The sequence below is a fragment of the Notamacropus eugenii genome, chromosome 3, assembly GCF_028372415.1.
Source record: "Notamacropus eugenii isolate mMacEug1 chromosome 3, mMacEug1.pri_v2, whole genome shotgun sequence".
Classification (NCBI taxonomy): Eukaryota; Metazoa; Chordata; class Mammalia; order Diprotodontia; family Macropodidae; genus Notamacropus; species Notamacropus eugenii.
Window position 1 is genome coordinate 166413690 of NC_092874.1, and position 22403 is coordinate 166436092.

Here is a 22403-nt window from a genome sequence, read left to right on the forward strand (position 1 = left end):
TAGACCCTGTGGAGGGTTAATCAGACATTGTGATGAAAACTGAGTTCCACAAAATACAGTTACCACAAGCTAAAATTTTTAACCAGGTTAGCACATTCGGCTCCTATATACCGGATCGAGTAAATTTGACTCTCATTATAATGAAAGTATTGCTATTAAAATGGAAATCAGTTTTTCTTTAAATCTCATGATATCTTAATTCAGAACTTATAAATGATTTATAGATTAACAAGTCCACTTCTATTACACTTTATAGATAAGAGGGCCATTTTCAAAATATTCCATACAAAGCACATTTAATATAACTACAGTTTGAAGGATCATTCACATTTATATTGAGTTTACAAAGGTTCACAAACTATTTTTCACAACTCAGCGTAAAGACAGAATAATTGACACGTTAAAAGATTAAATGATTGGGGGAAACAGAATTCAAAACCAGTTCTTATGAAGTCCAAATCTGCACTTATCTCAAAGAAAATGGAGCTACATTATGGTTACTTTGACCTCTTAGTGCCCCAAACAGACATATGAGAGGCAGCAGACGACAGTTCTCAGTCTTCCACTTCGTAGCTGACCAACCCTTGCCCACACCAGGGCCGCCTTTGCCAGGAGCCACCCAGCGGCTCATCTCTTGGCACCATCACGGTTTTTAAAAACTCTTTTGTGTCAAAGAGCTCTGGTCGAGACGAAATGTAAATAACAGGGCGGGACAAGGAGAACCCCCCCAGGGAGGGGATCCCGTTCAACAGAACTGGGGGGGGAGGGGCCCGGGAATTCAGACGGGTGAAATGAAATTACACTTTTACATTCACGTAAGTGGTTCCCTTTGTAACCCTGTGATCCTGCTTATGCATTTAAAAGCTTTATTCCGAGGACGGGTCCATGGAGTTCACCAGGCTACTCCTGGGGGCCCTGGTCATCTTTCATGCCGTTCCACCTCCGACGCCAAGCAGTCCAGGCTCTCCTCTCCCTTCCTGCCCCGCTCCAGCCCCGCACGCTGGAGACCAGGGCCGCCGAAGCCGTGCCAGCCTGTCCCATCTGCCCGCCACCAGCATGAAGGAAGCTCGACCTCTACCTATGGGGCAGAGAGCCATCCGCCCGCACCCCCCAAGCCCCTCCGACCCAGGGGACCCGAAGCCGAGGCCCCTTCTCCGCGTTCTGGCCGGACGGAAATGACGACAGCCGGAGAGGGGGAAGGGAAGGGTGGCTGCTGCAACAGGGGAGCAGGGCGGGAGGGGAAGGAGGGGGAGCGTCTGGGGGCGGGGCGGAGCGGTGGCCCGGTTTCCGGCGGGCTGTCGCGCTCTCTCTCTCCGGCCGCGGCTGCTCTAGCCCACAGCCGCTTCCTCCATCCTGGTATTTTTCGGAGCCTCCATCCTGGTTCTTCCAAAGTGCCCGGACCCAAAACAGGAAGTAAGTGCGATGGAACCTTCAGGTCCCAACCGCCGCCGGGGCCTCTCCGCTCCGCCCCGCGCTGCGCCGCAGCTCGGTCCGCCCGGCCCCCTTCCCCTGCCCTCAGCCCTCCTGGGCCCTTGGCCCTGCGGCCTGGGGGAGGGCTGAGAGGGGGGTGCCGAGGGCGAGGGCGGGGGCAGGCCGAGCCGGGCCGGCTGGAGGAGGCTCCCCTCCACCCGTGCCGCTCCTCCCCTCCCCTCCACACCCCTCCCCTCTCCTTGCCGGCCAGGGCCAGTTCCTCCCTCCCCGGGCTGGGGCTGCGGGGATGGGAAGCGGGCGGCCGCAGAGGCGGAGAAGCCCTGCGTTACTGACGGAGGCGGAAAATGGCGGCGGCTCGCTTCGATGGAGTCCAAATGGCGCCGGGACCCCTGGGGGGGGCGCTGGGGAGGGTCTGGGGGGATCGCGTTCTCTAGGTTTGCTTTAGCGGTGCGCTTTGTAAAAGAGGGTGAGTTGGGGGCCGGGGGGCCTGAGTCTCTCCCTCCCGTCTTCGTCTTGCTCTCCCCCCCGCCCGCTTTTCCCATCGGAGGGAGGCCTCGAGGCCGCTAGTGTCCGTTTAACTGCGTGCCCCCCCTCTCCGGGGCGGACTCGGCCTCGGCTGGACGCGGAGCTGTCCGCCGGGGCCTCCGGCTGCAGAGCCGGGAACACTCCGAGCGGAGGAGGCCAGGCCCTCGCTATCATGTACATGGTAACCGAGTGTTTGGGGTCCCCGGCCCCTGGCCCCCCTCGGGGCCCCAGCTGTTGTCTGAAGTGCGCGCCCCCGCCTTCTTGGAGCGAAGCGCCTCGGGAGAATCGGCACGTTTGGTCCCCGTGTAATGGGAAACGAGGGTAGAAACGTCCCCTCCCCGCTCTGGTCACCCCCAAGCCTCAGCTGCTGTGCCCTCCCCGTCCCCCGCCCCCAACTTTGCTGCTTAGGTTATGGGAGAAGGCAGGGAAGGATGTAAACTCCAGGCTCCTATTGTGTTGAAAAATGAATGAGCTGTTCTCTTTCCTGACTTTTCTTTAAACTTCAATTCTGAGAATTGAAGATGCCACTTGTTGGTACTTCTTATGTACAGTTCATTAAAAATCCGAATACCTTCTTTCATGGAGCTATTCATAGTCCGTTAAAATAAAAATACATTCTTTCATGAGGAAACGATTTATTGGTAGCATGGAATGTCTTTGTTGTTTTCATCTGAGGGCAAATACAAGTCTATTAGGGTTGCTTCTTTCTGGGGGTGGCAGACCTTAGTTAGGTGGAAAGAACCCTGGATGGGTCTGGAATCGGAAAATCTGGTTTGGATTTGGATCCTTGACTCCAGTGCTTGTTAGACCCAAGATAGTCCTCACCATTCCTAGCCTTTGGGGCCTCAGTGTTCTCTCTCTCTCCTTGTAAAGAGGAGTTGGACCAAATGACCTGTAAAGCTCTTCCAGCTCCAAATCTGTAATCTGAGGCACTTATCCAGAGCATCTGCACATTCAGTAAAAGGTGGTGTTGTGTTTAAATGCTTAACTAGTATAAAACACCTTTGAAATGGTAAAGTCAGGTAATGGCGAAATTGATTTGGTTTTTATTTCATCTCAGATTCTATCCTACTCAATGTAGAATGGGCAGTTTTTACCAATTAAAAATGTTGGCAAGTTGAAGGTATTTAAAATTAATTACCACCCAGAGTTTGGGGTTTGTTTGTTTTTTAATTTTAATGATGGTATTTATGTTTTGTAAATTAACAAACCTAAGTCAATACTTTGCACAGAATAACTCAGGTGCCAGTATTTTAACTTTTACTATCTTTAGAGATACCAACACAGTTTGTTGAAAGAAGATATATGTGTGTGTATATGCATATATATACATATATGTGTGTGTGTATATATGCGTATATATGTGTGTGTGTATATATGTACATATATATACACACACACACATATATATATCTTTACAGTTGAGCTAGTTTTTTGTTTGGTTCTTGAGTTGTGTCTGACGTTTCATGACTCCATTTTGGGGTTTTCTTGTCAGAGATACTGGAGTGGTTTACCATTTCCATCTCTAGCTCATTTTACAGTTGAGGAAACTAAGGCAAACAGGGTTAAGTGACTTGCCCACTTACACAGCTAGTAATTTGTGTGAGGCAGGATTTGAGCTCTGGACTTGCAGACTCTAGGCGTCAGGTTCTATCCACCGTACCACCTAGCCCAGGGCTAGTTTGGCAAACTTTAAATTCAGAGTTTTGTTAATTTCCTATCATTTCACTGTTCAAAGATCTTCACTGACTCCCTATTGCCCTCCAACTAAAGTTCAGACTCTTTAACTTTTCCTGACTTTTGAAGCCCTCTATAATCTGGTACAACCTTGCTGTTTATTTCATGTTACTTTCCATATATTCTGCCCAGGGCCCCAGCTAAACTGGATTGCCCTACTCATTCTTCTCCATCTGTCCCCCAAGATGCTCTGTACTGCCTCTCAGCCTGACTGTGCTGTTAGACCTTTTGTTGTCTTCTTTGTTGGACTCTTATTCTCCTGCTACACATCAGACTCTTCCTCTGTGAAGCCTTCCCTAATTTGCTCTCCTACCCCTCAAAAGGAATGACATTTATATAATTAAAGTAGATGGTATTTGAATGTCACCTTTCCTTAATGTTAGTACTACTGTTGTTAACCACATTTTACAAAGCTCAGAAATAGGAGGTGACTTGCTCAAAGTGTGACAACTGTAATATAAGTATCAAAGGTAGGATTCGAGCCCATCCCTTCCTAACACCACTTCCCATGATGGGGCTTGGACCTCACATTAAAAAAAAAAATTTTTTTTTTTCAGTTCTGTCTCTCCTATTAAGTTATAGCAATTCAAGGTTTCTGGGTTTATCCAAAAGGTGATGAAGTCAGTACATTTTTAAATTTAAAAAACATCTAAAATTAGAAGGTTCCTTTTCTATGTACTAATTCTGAATTTTCACATAAATAATTTAAGGTTGTATTTTTCAAACAATACAAACAACCTAGTTCTTAAAATGGCTGAGTACTGCTTTTTGGCAAAAAAGTGGGAAATCAGAATCATACTCCAAAATATTCCTCAGGTGATTTTCAGACTTTTGACAGTTCAAAATTCTAATGGTCATTAAAACTGTAAGACTATTTCGATATGGCAGGTCACAAAAGCACTCCATTATAAGTTTAAAATTTGTAGACTTCTGGCCTTTCAGTACTAAAAGTTTTAACAAGATTTGGTTGAAAAACATAGGTAAAAATTAGGTTTTTTTCTATGTTCCAGAGAAAAAAATCTTAGTCTCCAAAAATATTACATTGGGTATATAACATTGTATTTCATCTTTTGGGGGTTTTAATCTAGCTACAGTGAGCCAGAAATATATAAAAACAGAAATGTTTACTGTTTTAGAATACAGGTCTGAAAATTCTGAGGATTGTACTTTTGTTTGTGACTATTTACATGGTTAAGATGGTCTAGATTCCTAATATAAACATTTGTGAGAAATGATTCTATTCAATAACCACTGAAAATGTGTTAAGTACTATACAATTGAAAAGGAGATGGAATCCTGCCTTTAGGAATTGTAATTGGAAATGTAATCATAACTCTATGATTAAACATGATTTTTCTGGGTGCTTTTTTGTTGGCCAGTCATTTTTTAAGTCATGTCTGATTCTCTGTGATCCCATTTGCTGTTTTCTTGGCAAAGATACGGCAGTGTCCAGCCCACCTGCTGCAGGGTCTTTTAGGGTGGAAGTTTTATCTTTGACGTACAATCCTTCTAAGAAAATAGGTGGGCATGGTATATAGAGTGAGGAACTGGTCACAGGAATACCTCAGTTTCTTTCTCATCTTTGTGACCATTATCAAGTCACTTCTCTGATCCTCAGTTTTCTCATCTATAAAATGAAGATAGTATCTGAAGAGATTAGGTAGGTTGCAGAATGGGTAGAGTGCCACCCCCAGAATCAGGAGGACCTGAGTCCAAATTCCACCTCAGATACTTCTTAGCTGTGTGACCATGGGCAAGTCATTTAACCCTGTTTGCCTCAGTCCCTCATCTATAAAATGAGCTGGAGAAGGAAATGATAAACTGAGATTGTGGAGAGTAGGACACCAATGAAAGTACTCAACATCTCAAAGCATTATTGTGAGGATCAGATAACTGTAAAGTTAAAAAAGTCTTTTATAACTGTCAGCTAATAGTATCTTATGGAGAGAATAGACTCTACTACCTTACATTTGTATAGCACTTTGTTTTCCCAAGCACTTTTGAGAACTTGATCTCTACCTTCAAAACTATCTTGTGAATTGGGCAAGTGCAGGGACTGTCTCCAATTTGCAAATAAGAAACTGAATTTTAGTGAAATTAAGTGATTTGCCCGCAGTCATCTGGCTAAGTGATATGTCTGGGACTAGGACCTAGGTCTCTTCTTGTAATCCAGTGAATTTGTGCTCTAAAAGGAGTTTGACAGGAAATTGTGTTAAACTATTTCTACACTTTTTTTTAAACCAAAGATATATTCAGTAGACCTCTAGAAAAATCTTTTAATGGAGAAAATTCCAGAGGGTCTTGAAGATAAATTAGATACTTAATCACCCCCTAATTGCTTTGGATTGGAAGAATGGGAACTGAAAAGTTTTGTTTTGGGTTGGTTTGGGGTTTTTTGTTTTAGTTTGGTTTGGGTTCTTTTTTTTTTGTAAGATAAATTAATTTTTAAACAGTTAATAAAAGGGAATATCTACTATATTGTTGCTTTTTCTTTTTTCAACTTTGGAAAGGTGATGTACTACAGTTGAATGAAACATCAAAATCTGACCAAACTAAAATTACTCCTTTACTAAATTCGTTGTTTAACATCCTAGAATAACATTTCTTTTTTGATGTCATTGTGGGTAGATACACTACCTCTTTGTGAAACTTACAGCCTTATCTAATCTTAGTGGACATTAAGTGGTAGAAAGAAATTTTAATGGTTCCCATTCTATCCATCTCCAAGTCTTTGTATCTGCTTGAGGGTGATAAAACACTTTCTTTGCCTAAGAAGTATACTTATAAAAGAAATTCAGTTTCCTGACCTTAGTAGAAGATTGTAGTGGTACATTTTTTTTTTTTTGAAGGTGCTCTTTAGATGCCTGGAATAGTGTTTTAAAAATAGGCACTCAAGTGTTTGAATGAATGACATTTTAAATAAAATCTACCATTATATCCATTTAGAGGTACTTGAATCAGGCTGGTACTGGATTTAAAACTTCAAGAATAGTGGAGAAATTTTTAAAAATAAATTTGTTGGCCAATTGAATTACCAGTTTGACAGAGTTTGAAAATTTGGTTCCTCCAGTTAGTGAAATTATTACAGGAATGCCTGTTAATTTCTTCTCTAGAACAATTACAGAGAGACTTCCAAAAGATCTGACAAAGAATTTGGATTTTAACGTGTCTTGTTTTATTCACAGATGGAGTAGCCTTCTTAGGAATATGTTCATGTAAGGTTTCTTTTTGGAGTAAAACTTATTTATCGTTTCTGACATCTAATTATTGATGATTTCTTATAAAGTTGATCTTTTGGATATTGACTATTTTGCCTTATATAATAACATGATCAAAATTGTTCAGCCAGAGTTGGGAAAGAAAAGCATTTCTGAAAAGGATGATGAATCAGAATTTGACAGTCTGCTGCATGGTTACTTAAGGCTCTGGAGTGACTTCAGGGCAGGAATCGAGCACATCTGTCCAAGCTACTGCTTTCTGTCTGCAAAGAAGACAAGGCAGCTGAAACTGGAAGAGTTCCCTGGGTGCTGCCCTATGATTTTTTAAAGGTTTTCTTTTTAGTCAGTACCTGTGGTTGCATCAGTGTAGAGAACTCCCGGTATAAAAAGATAGAGAAAATTGGAGTTTAACTTGAAGAAGACTGCACAGAAAAGTATATAGGATCATAGATTTTGAGCCACTATGTCCAATCCTCTCATTTTACAGATGAAACAGATTCAGAGAGGGTAAGTGATTTCTCCAGGGTTTCACAGCTAGTATGGCAAAACTGAAACTGGAACTCAAGTCTTACTGATGTACAGTAAAATGAAGATATACATAGGTTATAAAATAGATGCATCTTGATTGCTACAATTTACAGTAAAATTGAACTAAAGATGCTTTGCATCCTACATTCAATTAGCAGTTTGGATGATAACCTGGAACTTGAGATCTCTAAGCCCTAGATTTATGGTAGTAGTCTTAGAATTGCCAAGTCTTACAAAAACAGCATAATGAGTCTAGCAAAATCTTGGTTAGATTGAAGGCTAGCTTAACTTTTAAATAATAGATGGCATCTTGTTTCACCTGTTTGTAAGCACCTAAGTAACATAGTATTACATTACGCAAAGTCCTGAAGTAAAAGGATTAGATTGTATTGCTGATGGGCTGCTTGGACTTAATGTCTAAAAATGAATATTCTGAAAACCATCCTTAGTGTTTTTTCTTAGAGATTTTTATAGGTGAAATAGGAGGGTATTACAAAGGTCTTGTAGTCAGAGAACTTAGTTGAGATATCAGCCCTCTCACTCAGTTTCCTCATCTGTACACTGAGGGGATTGACCGTCTTAAGATGCCTCTCTACAGTCCCTTCCAGCTCTATACTTTTGCTTTGATATTAGATAATGGTTCATCAGATACTTGGATAGCATCCAAGGCAGACCAACTTTGTCTTTATAAGCAATATACTTTGGTTTATTGGACCTTATGCTAATTTATATGGCAAATTATTGTACCAAGAGTCAGCAACATTGACATCTCAATGTGACTAGTAACTTTTTTATGTGGAATAGTTGTAAAAGTCTGTGTTCGTCCTTCCTTTTTGAAGAAGACCATAACATCAGAGAAATGATGACATGATTTGCACTTGACTTTGTTTTGAGTGAGGGAGCGCTGTGCAGGGTCACCAACCTCACTTTCCCCTCCTGAGCCATCTGGATACAGTGACCAGATATTCATCAGGATGACTGGAGAAGGCCCAGGATGTAGTGGGAGACCTTGACCTATTCAGGTACTCAGAGTGAGGTGAGGCCATTCAGTGAATAAGCCTCTCTAAGAAATAATCAGGGAATGGCACCTTTAATGAGCAAAAGAAAAAAATAAGTAAATCAGGCTGGGAGGGAAAGAGCAACAGTTGCTATTGATAATCACTCTGAAGCCAGGAGGGTCCAGAAAAAAAAGTAGAAACTATAAGTTTAGTTAATTTGCCTAGAGTTGTCATTCATTGATCAGTAACTATTTACAGTAACAGTGAACCTACACTACTGTAATAAGATTGCTTGTATGGAAAGATACAGCAAATGGCAAGATCAAGTAACACAAAAATTCTTTTACTGAATTTCACTTTGCCTATAAGCCTACTATTCCAACCCTGCTCCCTCTCCTCCACTCACTCTGCCATCAGTCTGTACTTCTGCAGTTCTGGGTGCTACATTTTAGGCCTTCTAGGTCCTTGGGTGCGATCTTTTGACTGAGTCCAAGTTTTAGAGAACAAATAATTTTATTAAGGGGATTTGTTCAAGATAGCCACAAGCTAGAGTGCTTTCAAAAGGGGAGGAGAGTGGGGACCAGGATCATGAGATGACCAAGATCTCCATACACTACGGGAAGATCTAATAAAATACCTGAGGATATTTATTCCAAGTAAGAGAAGAATTCACAGATATATAGTATCACTCTTCAAATGATTAGAAGGGTTTTCATATACAATAGCAGTTAGATTTGTTTTATTTGGTCAGATAGAATAAGATGGGTGGGGAACGTGCGGCCTTGGGGCCACATATGGCCTTCTAGATCCTTAAGTATGGCCTTTTGACTGAATCCAAATTTTACAGAACAAACTCATATTTAGTCAAAAGGCCACACTTAAGGATCTATAAAGCCACAAGTGGCCTCAAGGCTGCAGGTTCCCCACCTCTCACTTGCAGAGAGACTGACATAGACTCTAAGAAGCTTTCCCTTCAGTCATTAAAGCTATTCAAAAGTGAAATTAACTGCCTCTGAGGTAGTGGCTTTACTCCCTCCCTATTTTAAGTCTCTAAGCAGAGTCTAGAAGGTTGGCAATATTGTTGGGGAAATTCTTGATCAAGTAGGGGCCGAACTTGATGGTTGCTTGCTATGGTTCAACTCCAAAACCTTCAGTTGGCTCCATATTACTTATAGCCCTCATTCTTCAGTGTGGAATTCAAGCTTCTCAAAGTCTTGCCCCCCACCCTCCCTATCCTTACCTCCCACAGCTATCCAGTGCAGACTATTCCAGCTATGCCAGGCATCTCATTGCCTTTAAATATGCAATGTTTTGTAAATCCATAAGCTTCTTGAAGGCAGTGATTATGTTGTAATCATCTTTAGATTTCTAACAAGTACTCAACTTTCTATCTAGTTCAATAAATGTTGAGTGAATTCTAGATTCTGAGCTTTTCTGTTCTATCTGCCTGGAATACTTTTCCCTATCCCTTCAAGTTCTCCATATCCTTCAAAACCCCTCTTTCTTTAAGACACCTTTCCAGACTCAACCCACTTTTAAAATCTACTCATTCTCAGAAGTTCTTTTACTGTTCCCCTCTTTCCTGGACTATTAGAATAGCCTCTTGACCTCAAGTCTCACCCTGCACACAACTGCTAAAAATAACTTTCCTGAGACACAGGGCTACAAATGTTACTCTCCTGTTCAGTAAACTTCAATAGATCCATTACTTCTGCCTTATTATGGATTTATCCCCTTTCATATGGATTTCATCCCCTTTGTAAACTTTTCCCAGACACCTCTCCCCTATCCCTCTGCCCACACTGATCACCTTTCTGTTCCTTACACACAGTGTTCCCTGTACCATCCGTGCAATTCCTCCTCACTCTGCAACTCTGCTTCTACCTCTTAGAACTTCCCTTTTATTTCAAAGGTCAGATCAGGTGCTTTTTTCCTCAGGAGGTCTTTTCTGATTCACCCTTCCCAGATTCTAATGATCCTCCCCAAAAATAAAATCACTATGTGTTTTTGTGTGTTGGCTCCTCCAGGAGATAAGTACCTTGAGGGCAGGAATTTTCAGCTTGATCTTTATATCACTAGCACTCAACACAGTACCTGGTACAGAGTAGATAATAAATGCTTGTTGACTACTGATTGAGTCTACCATTCTCTTTTGCTTCTGAGTAACAATGCAAGGCAATATTAATTTGCGTGTTAGCTCCCCCTAGTGAGAATATGGTCTTGTAGGACAGTAGCACTGTCTTTGGTATATAAAGTGAGCCAGCTGGAAGAATAAATTTATTCTGGGGCAAAGAACATGCAATTCAGCAGTGTCATGTACACTTGAAGATCATTACATGAGTGCAGATTGAACTTTTTAGCTTTTATAGGCAATGTATGATAACTTGAACCTTATAAACTGGCTCAGTCTTCAAGTAAATAATGCAGACCAATAAAATGTGACTAAAGCTATGTTATGCATTTAAGTTATTGAATCTAGTTTGGATCCCCTCCCCAAAAGACTGCTTTATGTTCAGACCTATATGCTTCATTGTAAACTATTAAAGTGTCATTATTTCACAATTTTAAAAGCTTTTTAAATGTCTTCCATGCATGCTGTATTTGGCTTTAAAATTTCATCACTCTTTTTCTCTGTGCTTACAATTTTAAAAACTCATAATAAACATTTACAGTTATGAAATATTGAGTATTAGTATATCTTGCTTCCCAGAGTACCCACTTGCTATATACATTTAGTTACTGTAAACATATCTATAATAAAATTATGTCTTAAATCTGAAGCAAAATATGTCAGTCACAAATACTTTTTTAATTGCTTTTGGGTTGATTTTATATTCAATATCAAATTGGGTGATACCAGTGTGCTAGAATCTTATAGAATGATGGAACTAGAAATTTAACCCCTTCATTTTACAGAGAAGTAATCTCATGGGCTAAAAACATGAAGTCCCATGGAAAAAAATCAGCAAAAACACACATATGATTGATTTTATGTTGACATTTTAGTAATTAATCTGTTATGAAGTGTTCCACTCCTACTTGTTTGAAACACTCAGTTTAATCAGTAATTGTTCACAATTTCCCCCCAAACATCCCCAAGTCTTACTAATATTTACAAATGCTTACAAATGACTTCATGTGTATAATCGAGTCAGTTAACGTTGCATTGCCAAAATGACCAGTTCTTTTACTTCTTTGTTTTCAGTTTGAAGTTATACAAAACCCCTACATATAGTAATAAAGTGTTGATTGTGATGAGTTCCCTCCACCCATTTTTCCCATTGCTAGTTGTTAAGTCTGACTCTTAGAGACCTCATTTGGATGTTTACCATTTCCTTCTCCAGTTTATTTTACAAATAACGCAAACATAATTAAATGACTTGCACAGGGTCACATAGCGAGTGTCTGAGGTAGGATGTGAACCTAGCTGCCTAGTCCTTTTGTTAGATAAACTGTTAAAATATGATACCTTATTAACATTTTTGCCCTCGATCCACGGGCTAGCCCTTTAGATTTCCCAGACCTTTCACTTTTCTCACACGTAGATAGCTAACAATGCTTTAAGGCTTGCAAAGTTCTTTGCATATTTTTTAATAAGAAAAGAGAGTCACCACAGGCACCACATATAGGTGCTATGTTTATCCCAGTTTTATTGGCTAAACTGAGATAGAGGGTAACTTAATTTACTCTGAATCATATAACTAATGAGTTTCAGGGTCTGAATCCAAAATAGATATGAGCAGCCTGAAAGCCAGGAAGACCAAGGGTTTAAGTCCCACTTTAAAATTACTGGTTCTGTGACCTGGGGCAAATTAGTTATCTTCTCTGTGCTATAAACCAGTGGTGTTTGAGTTAGAAAAAGATACCTTGGGACCACATGTTGACTTAAAAAATCATAAATTAGCATTATCCTGTTGTATTTTTATTTTACTAAGCTTTTCCAGATATGCTTTTATCTGGTTTGTTGCACTTGGAGTTTGACACCTCTGCTCTCAGCCAGAGTTTCTGTGACCAGAGTTGGAGAGAAGATAGAGACCTACTTTTGTAGTTACTTTCCTCACCCAGAGTTCCCTAATGAAATCACTAGTGAGAGGGCTAGCCTATGTTTAAAGCACAGAGACTGGAGCTGAAATGCTAAGTTTAGCTGTAAACAGCTAGTTGAAATGAGATCACAAGTCTTGTCCTTATTACTACTCTTCCCACAAATGCTCTGCCTTTTATTGTTGGCTAAAGTACTTGACCAAAAGTCAAGGAAGACCCGAGTTTAAATTTGACCTCAGACAAGTGACCTTGGCCAAGTCACTTAATTTCTATGTACCTCAATTTCTGTAACTGTAAAATGGAGATAACAGCATCTACTTTGCAGGGTTGTTATGAGGATAAAATGAGATCTTATTTGTAAAGCACTTAGCATGGTACCTGGTACATAGTAGGTACTAGCATGGTACCTGGTACATGCTTGTTTCCTTCCCTTTCCTTTTGTAGTATCCTTTCAACCCCATGATGGATTAGTGATTCTTCTACCTAGTGCTGTTAATGATGGGCTTATTTTTGTCCCCCTTACCCAACTTTTCCTCCAGCTCAAATTTTAACTTTACTGTTTTATATTTCTCTGAACATTGTGGCTCTGCTCTCTGAAGGGGTGTACCTTATTGACTTAACTTACTACTTGCCATATGAGAACAGAGGGACAGAATGTTTTTAATAAGAAATTTCGAGAAATCTAAGAGATGGGAACAGTCAGCTTAAAGGATTTGAAGTAGAGGGCCTCTTAACAGATGAGGAAGTATGAGAGAACTGAGTAGTTTTATGGAGCAATACATAATAAATGCCAAAATAAGTTGTTGATAATAAGTGTTTTATGAACTCCAAAAAATGAGCAATCAACCCAGAAAAAGACTGTTAAAGTGATTGAACTTGCATTCTTACTGCTCTCAGGTTCTTTGTCCTCACAGGGAAACTATTCTATGATAGTTTAGAGCCTATTTCAATAACCTCCTAATTGACACACCTTTAGTCTCTCCCTTCTCTTATCTATACAGCTGCCAAAATAGCCTTATTAAGTCACCAGTCTGATCTTCTCCCCCCTCATTAAAAAATCGATTGTTTCCAGTTGCTTCTAGGATCAAATATTATCTTCTCAGCCTGGCACTTAATGCCATCTACTTATAATCTGTTCCAACCAACCTGACCAGCTACCTGTTTGCTAAACTTATCATTTCATTCCAGTCTCTTTTCTTTCAACATAGGCTAATCCTCTCTCTAGAAACTCACTCCTTCTTTTCACCCCTGCCTCTAGCTTTCTTCAGGACCATGCTTAGGAACCTCTATAGAGCCTTTCCTACTCCCAGTTCATGGTCTGTTCTTCCTAAAATTCCTTTGTACTTGCCTGTATATGTATTGTTGTATCTTGTCTAACAGGTCTTCTATCTGTAGTTTTAAATATACTTTATCATATAAAATCAAGTCTCTCATTTGGACAACTCAGTATGTCACATTTGTGTTTTTCTCCTGTTATATTTCTAAACTAAATTATTGGGGATTATGATTTTTAATTTATTGATATCTATGATTTTTCATTTTAAGCATTTACCACATGGAAGGACATTATGCTGTAAGAGAAAAATCATAGATGGCATTTCTGCCTTCATGAAACTAAACTTTTTTTGGTTTATTCTGTCATCTTACAACAAAGTAGTCATGAAGTTTTTAAGTGGGTGTGTTTTCAGTGAGTCTCCTGTGATGTTATATGGCTGATTATTAAAGAGATAACAAACTACACAGAAGGTACTTACCTCTGCTGGTAGAGTTAGTAGGCATTTCATCGTCCAGGAATTCCATGCACCGATTAAACCACAGGTCCAGTCCCTACCTATCCATCTTGGGGAACACCATGATTTCAGAAAAATTAAAATTACAAATAACATAGATGGGCAGTGGAATATGTACACTTTTGTACATATTTATTTGTTTATTATCTTCTCCCTTCAATTGGAGCTTCTTGAGGGCAGGAACTGTCTTTTGCCTAAATTAGTATCTCTAGTGTTTAACAGAGTACCTGGCACATAGTAGGCACTTAACAAATAAGGTTGATTGACTGAATATTATGGTTAGACATAAACATAAGAGTGTTGCCAATAAAGGTGGGGGTAGGGAGTAGGAGGGCATAAAAAAAATGAGGACAAATACAGTATGTGTTGCCTTCTAATTTTTTAAAAACTTTTTTCCTTCTAAGAATACTTTCACTATTGGAATGCTTAGTTTCCTAATGATAGACGAATTGGGACAGGAAACCTCCTATCTAACATCTGTAGAACTTGTAATTTCTGTTCTTTCTCTATTAGAGATTAATTTGAATAGCTAGTTTTAATAAATTCCATTTGGATACCTTTAGCATTCCTATTAACATATTGAAGAGGCACCCAGAGGATGTCAGATAGTTCATGCTGGAATATCGTCTGCTAACTAATACTCAGATCTGTGTGTCTTTCTCATTGAATCTGATAAATTACTAAACCTGAACATAATTGAGCCTGACTGTGTGATCTTGTTACTTCTAGAATGATCCAGAATTAGAAACATGGAGGACACTCAATCTGGTTAACATGAAGGTAATACTACTGACAAGGGGAAAGTACCTTGAATCCGTGGCAAGGGCAATAACTGCTTCACCTTTTGACTAGGTAAGGTTGGTGTAAGAATATGACAAGACCCTCCCCTACTCCTATGTCTTCTATAGTTTTAGTCACGCTAGAACCAATCATGTCATCTACTTTTAATATGGGATTTATAGATTTACTATATTCAACACATTCAATATTCCACAGGCATGTATTAAGAACCAAGTGTATATTGTACCCATGCTAAGTAAGGAACTATTCCTTTGTACAATTGTAATTTTTACAGCAAAACATTAACCAAGACATTAGAACATTTATTATGATGACTCTAATTATCTGAATATTTGAAGATTATATTTCATACCTTTTCTGCTTTCAGCACCTCCTATTTGGTCTTTTTAAATGTGTTGCACTTTCTGACCTTAGTATAACGTAATAAACACAACTGAATATTTCTTTGTTGATTAAAAATCATTTGGAACACAAATCTTCATGTAAAATGCTGCAGATGTAGAGGTCTGAGGAAAGGGTGGGCAACCTGTGATCCAAAGAGTAAATATCTCTCTGGTGACTATAAATAACTCACAGTAAATTGTTAGGTGTAACTCTTTCAAAGCAGTCTCTTAGTGTTTGAGATCTAAAGAATTGGTTAATCTAAAGACAGATTAACCAGATAATATAGCAAAAGAAAGTTCAAATTCCATAAAAGTAATATGCTAATCCTTAGAAATGGTTTCATTTTCTTTGTCATTCTTTTTCCTTCTTGGTCACTTTCTCTCTTCCTCCCTCAGAGGGTAATTGGAGAAGAACTGGAAGGTATATATGATGATTTTTATATATTATGTAATATATAAATATCATTATTTAGTCTATCATCTTCATCTTTTAATGATGAGGAAGCTGAAGATGGAGATAGATGAAATGACCTCTCAGAGATCATTCATCTCCTAAATGGCAGTGCTGGGATATGAATCCAGGTCTGCTGACTTCACATTCAGGTTTCTTTCCACTATATCTACTGCCGCTCCATTTCTTCTTCTTGGGTTTTTATTGTTGTTGTTCTTACTACTTCCGTCTAGCTGGATATAAATGGCTATGAAAAAGATTTTTAAAATATTTCTTGTATTTATTGAAATGCAACTGTGATATCTGATCATATAGAGGTAGCTATGGATTCTCAAATGTTGTTGCTAGTGAATTCTAGACTTAAGTAAGACCTTTTAAGATGGGAAAGTCTTCATTTATGAGACAGCAGATTGTGGTTTAAGGGCTAACCTAGCTAAGTTTGGAAAGGCATATTTACCAGAGTGCTAATCATCAGATGGTCAAATTTTTCAGCCACCTGAAAAAGACTGGCTGTTGAGGTCTATAGAAGTATTATCTGTGTTTTGGGGGAAATACTCTCTGTGATGAAATCCCAGATCCTTGAATTAATAAAGTATCAGTTAAGTTTTGCTTTCTATCCCTAGTTTAAAAACCAAGTGAGCTTAATTTTTTATGAACCTGTCTTCTCTCCTCCTCCCCGCAAAAATCCAGTCAAAACTTCAAACAGCTTTTTCTCTTCTGTTTGAAACTCTTCATTCCTTTCTGTGGTTATTCTTTGTTATGTACACTGACTGATGACTCTAAGAGATAGCCTAAAAAATTAAATTTAGACTCATTTCCAATATCTCCTTAGCTTCTGATGATTGGTTTCTTTTTGGAGAGTAGGTTGGGGGAGGGGTCAAATTAATGAAATATTCTAGCTAGTTTTGATTAATTCTGGCTTTATCATATATACATTTAATTTTTCTAAGAACCTTGAGGTTAATCACAAATATAATCCCTTGTCGTAGGAGTAATCAGTATTGTTCCTGTTTTACCAATGAAAATAACCTTGGTAGTTCCATAGAAAAATAAACAAATGTTTCATAGTATAATTAATACCAACTCTCAGGTTTAGTAATAGGATCCAAAGATAGCATAGATTATCCATAGGTAATTTAGAAAAGCAACAATGACTAGCAATCAATTAAGACTTCGTACCTTTCTACCAGACAAAATCATTAGTTTTATCTCTGCCATGGCAGATTTAAAGGAATGCATTTTGCCTCTTGGGAAAAAGGCATTATCCTAAATAGTTAACTTGAGAATTAGGAAGTACATTCCACCTATGACTAAAGCTGGAGACTAAACTTGTGGTTTTGTTGGTATGGGAAACTTCTTCTACCACTACAGGTAGCATCCTTCTCTGCAACTTGCAGTCTTAAAGAGTGGCCTGTCCCACTGAAAGGTGAAGTGATTTACCCAGTCACATGGCTAGGATGTAACAGAGGCAAGACTTGAACTTAAGGCTTTCATGGCTCCAAAGTTAGTTCTTTCTCCACTGGGCCGCACTATCTTATACATAGGAGGTGTTAAATAACATTTCTTGATCTGATAATATTTGACAGAGAGAAACATCTTTCATAATAAATTGTTCTGATTATATTTATGTAGAAATAGACCTAATATGATATATATATATATCATATTAGATAGGACTAAAAGAGGTTTATGTTTATTTGATTGCTATAAGTTTTAGTATTTACATGATAAGGTTATCCAGTAGGCTTTCTAGGACAAATTCCAACCCAACCTCTGCCTTCTACCTGACACTAAATATTGGTATTTTGCAAGTATGCTTCTTTAGGAATTAAAGTAGAATAAAAGATCAAGTAGGTCAACAAATGTGACAAAACACCTAAAACGTCTTTTTTTTTCTTTTGCCCAGACCTGTGATTTTTTCTGTATTGGGTACTTCCAGTGAGGAAACTCCCTGTACAATACAGATTGGCAACTGTTCTGGAATTTACAGTTTTAGAGAGTTGCCTAGAACACAAGTTTAGACACATGAATGGCAGGCCTACAGGCTCCACCTCAACACTCCCAAGTCTGTTCCTAAGCAGAATAAAATGTAATTAGGAAATAGTTTTTAAAAATAAATTAAAATACAATTAAAAATGGATAATATGACTTTTTAAAAATAAGTCTTCAGGGATCCTTACTATGAATTTGTGGCCTCCATTTCTTTTTGAATTTGACATCACTGATCTAGAACACCAACAAATCAAGTGATTTGCCCATGTTCACATAGCTAGTATGTACGTAGTATGTACCAGTATGTACATAGCCAGGCAGTATTTGAAGCCAGGTCTTTATTACTGATACCAGCTACTGTTATCTGTTATTTAACCTTAGAATAAATTAATAGAAACATGGTGTTCTATATAATCCTGCTGTATTCTGCCCTAGATCAATCCCCTTGAGATTTTTGTCTTCAGGTAAGGGTTTCACAAGGATGTTGACACACTGGACTATATCCAGAAAAGAATGGCCTGGTTGATGAGAAAACTAGTAACTTGCTATTCAAGGATTATTTGGGGAATCTAGGCTATTTAGCCTAAAGAAAAGAAAACTTCTGACTCCTAAAGTCTGCAGAAATGCTGCCATAACTGCAAGGGTTATATATGAAATAACAGATGACTACAAAGTACTTGTAAAATGCAAGGGGCTTTCCCTTTTATGAAGGAAAGTCTCCTAAGTTTAGCCCTGGCCAGGTAGGTACTGATAGCAGTCCCTGATTTCATACCCAGGTGACTAAATCCCTACCAGGCACAAAACTTTCTTTTCTGAAACCTGACATACAGTTGTAATTTTTCATAACAGACATAGACAGTTAACAAAATCTCAAATATAAGACAAATTTTTGTTTTGTCATGTATTTATCTAGAGTATAGTTTCCCAAAGTGGTCAGTACCACCTACTGGGAGGGGTTGGAATGATCCAGGCAGGCAGTAGTAGCTTTGGGTGCAATTGGGGGGCTTTGAATAAAAATAAGGGGGCGAGGGAAGCATAAAGAAGAGAAGTCAAAAACTGTTTGTACATGTTTCATCTGTTGTGTAACAGAGTTAAAGTCATAGTGATTACATTATTTTCCAAATAAACACAAACTGCAAGTTATAACCCATCAGTGGTCAGATCTGTCAGTAGGTCTTAACAAGCAAATGTTGGCAGGTAAGTGTATTTCACATTGTTGGGAAGTCCAGCATGCATTGGCAGGAATGTTGTGAGTGTAATGGCTTGTTTACAATATACTATATGGTTACATGATGCAGTATTGTGTCATCAGAATTTCAATACAAGAAAAAACCCACAAATTTACAATAAATTGTTAAATTTATGTTGCATGGAATTTTTTTAATATTTTATTTTTTTAAATATGCAATCAAAAACAAAACCATTAAAGGGTTAAAGAAAGTAGATTTCCAGGGGGGCACTGAAGTAATTATTTTAAAGGGTGCTGTAGGCCAAATAAGTTTGGGAACCTCTGATCTAGAGCTTGCCCTAAAAAGTTTTAATCTGGTACCTATTCTTGTGCAGATTTGAGTATGAGCACAGTTGAAGAGGAGTCTGACACAGTGACAGTAGAAACTGTGAACTCTGTGACTTTGACCCAGGACACAGAAGGGAACCTTATTCTTCATTGCCCTCAGAATGGTATGGAGAATTCACTGATACTTAGTATCTCTAAATAATTAATCTCTAAATTTGTGAGGTCCATGTTACCTTGGTACTGGTACTTGGTACTTGGTCACACTTGGTATCCAGGCGGAAATTTAAAGTTAATTCAATAGGAACAAAGGTCTTCACATGATTAAGCTTGACTTTATGTTTCTTTGCATTTTATTTATGACTTTTACCCTGCCACTTTAACTTATTGTTCTCAGAAGTTGGTCATTTAGTCATAATGATTATACAAATATTTACACCTTTTGCTGTCATGCACTTCAATGCTAATAGTGTAATATGTGTATAGGATGTCCCAAAAGTCTTAGTGCACTCATAAAGCTAAAAACTGTGCTAAGACTTTTGGAAGAAACACCCTGTGTTGGAAATTAGAGAGGGAAAGCGATATTCTCCCCAGTTTCTAAATTACAGCTTAAATAGACTTCCTTTTTAAACCTTTGAAGGAATTTCAGAATGATAGTAACATTTAATCTGCTTATTTATATAATACATTGAGGTACTCCAACTTTTTAACTAGATAAATACATTTCCACTGTTGTCTTTGTAGATGAAGTAAAGCATTTACTAGACTACCCCAAACTGGGGGTCCTTTGAAGTAGCACTTTTGTAAATATGTTTCCTTTGGTTAGCAGACTGACACTGATGGCATAGACAAGATGCCCCCTGGCTAATGTCCTCTTCTTTCACTCTGGATTTGGGGAGCTTAGGCACATGGCTAGGGAAGATGCAATCTAATCTTCTTTGACTTGAATCTTAGTTTTCAATTTTGATCCTTGATTTTAGTTTTTTTCTGAGCTTTTTGCTTGTTAATAGAGCACTGGATCTTTTTTTGTTATTAGAGACTGATGAAATAGATTCAGAAGATAGTACTGAACCTCCAAACAAGAGACTGTGTTTGTCGTCTGAGGATGACCAGAGTATTGAGGATTCTACACCCTGCATATCAGTTGTTGCACTTCCACGTAAGTCCCTTCATGTTAAGGGCACTACATTCTTTAATTTACTAAAAACATAAACTTTAAGAATTCATGTGTACACGAGAGCCAGCATTTCTAGGTAAAGTCTAAGCCTTGTTTACTTTTACTTATTCTAACAAGGTTATTAAACTAATTTACATGAGTTTTCAGTTACAAGGCAATTAAATAGTAGTTTCAATTTAGTTAATGTTAAAGAAGTTAAAAGTTCTCACCATGGACATATTTTGAGATCATTTAGGTCAAAATGTCTCTGACTCAGAGAAAAGTGTCAATCTTTTAAGTACAGTTTTTCAGCTTGAAGATGAGTACCTATGTATAGATTTATTTTGCATACAGATTTATTTACTTATTAGATTCAATAAGAAATAAGGTTTTTAGCTTTTATCATGGGACTTTATAGAAAGGCAATAAAAGAGATTTGGGGAGTGAGTGTTCTTTCCTCCTAATGATGTTTTACTTCTTTTAATAATCATTTGTTGTCAGATGATTTAAGAATTGACTTGGTTCACTGCACAAATAGAGCCATGGGTAGGAAATCTAAGTTGAAATTTTATGAAATTTTTAACATATTAGAGTGATCCAGCATGGTACAAATAGTTTCTTATGAAGTAATTTGGCCAGCAGAAACTGCTACCAAGGCTAGGATTAATACAAATTACATGTTTTGCTTAATTTCATGGTCATTAACAAAACTCTAATTCTGATCATGTATGTTTTTCCTCACCAATGAGAATAGCTGAGATGATAAGGATGAATCATAGCAAATCTATCCCCACCTCTGAAAAAGTGACATGAAGCACATCTAGGGACAAAAGTACCACAGTAACACTGAATATATTAAAATACAAAAAGTGTTACTTTCATATATTCTGATGTGAAAGAAGTAGATTTATAATCATTTGGAATTATGTAATATGCTTTTAAAAACTGCCACATTAGCACAGTGTTATAGATATGAGTAAGTCCTTTCAACCACACAGAAGAGTATTGCCCAAGAGTATAATAACTTTGTGATAGAAAATAAATGTTCAAATACCTTTTCATTATCGCTTTCATTGTAGCTAGAATTAGCCATTCTTGTTATGGATGGCCTATGTTCTGGAGATTAGTTATTCTTCTAACTTTACGTCTCTTGAAGTTTCAGAAAATGATCAAAGCTTTGAGGTGACTATGACTGCTACCACAGAGGTGGCAGATGATGAGATTACTGAAGGAACAGTGACACAGATCCAGGTACAGTAAACCTTCCAACTTGACTCAGAATGGGATTGGCCAACACTGACTTTTGGCAGTGCTGATCGATTTGAAGAGAAACTTGCAATATTTTGATCTTAGCCACTGGAGTGAGATAAGTGGGGTAGAAAGAGAAAAAGAAACCAGGTGAAGAGACTTGAAAGGAGAACCAGGTAAGAACAGTGTCACTGAAGCTAATAAGGAAAGAGAAGGTATCAGGAAGGAGATGTAGTCAAACTGTGTAAAAGGATCAGAGGATAAAGATTGAGAAAAAGTCATTGTATTGACACTTAAGAAGTCCATGGTCACCTTGGAGATAGTAATTTAAGTTTAGTAATGGAAACAAGCAAATTGGCACAAGGGGCTGAGGAGTGAAAAGTAAAGAAATTAAGAAAGCTGGCATAGACTTCCTTCTGTAAATTGGATAGTGGAAAAAGAGGAGAAAGAAAGTGATTAGTCATTTGAGAGGGTGACAGAGTCAAGGGAAAGTTTTTTAGGATAGAGACAACTTGTGCACATTTGAGTTAAACATAGATTAAAGATCTTAGAATATGGATTTGGAAGGTACCTCAAAAATCCAATTCTCTC

General features: G+C 38.3%; 1 protein-coding gene across 7 annotated transcripts in view; it reads left to right on the top strand.

Annotated features, from left to right (window-relative positions):
• The first annotated feature begins 1298 nt into the window (after positions 1–1298).
• DMTF1 (cyclin D binding myb like transcription factor 1) overlaps positions 1299–22403 on the top strand; it is a 58122-nt gene continuing 37017 nt past the window's right edge. For 6 of the 7 annotated variants that reach the window (XM_072653233.1, XM_072653234.1, XM_072653235.1 and 3 more), the window contains exons 1-5: positions 1299–1413; positions 14998–15120; positions 19459–19575; positions 20445–20567; positions 21721–21815. In XM_072653233.1, the coding sequence (XP_072509334.1) occupies positions 19467–19575; positions 20445–20567; positions 21721–21815 (327 nt within the window). In that variant the 5' untranslated portion in view covers positions 1299–1413; positions 14998–15120; positions 19459–19466. The remainder of the gene's footprint in view (positions 1414–14997; positions 15121–19458; positions 19576–20444; positions 20568–21720; positions 21816–22403) is intronic. The other variant, XM_072653239.1, reaches the window with a different exon arrangement.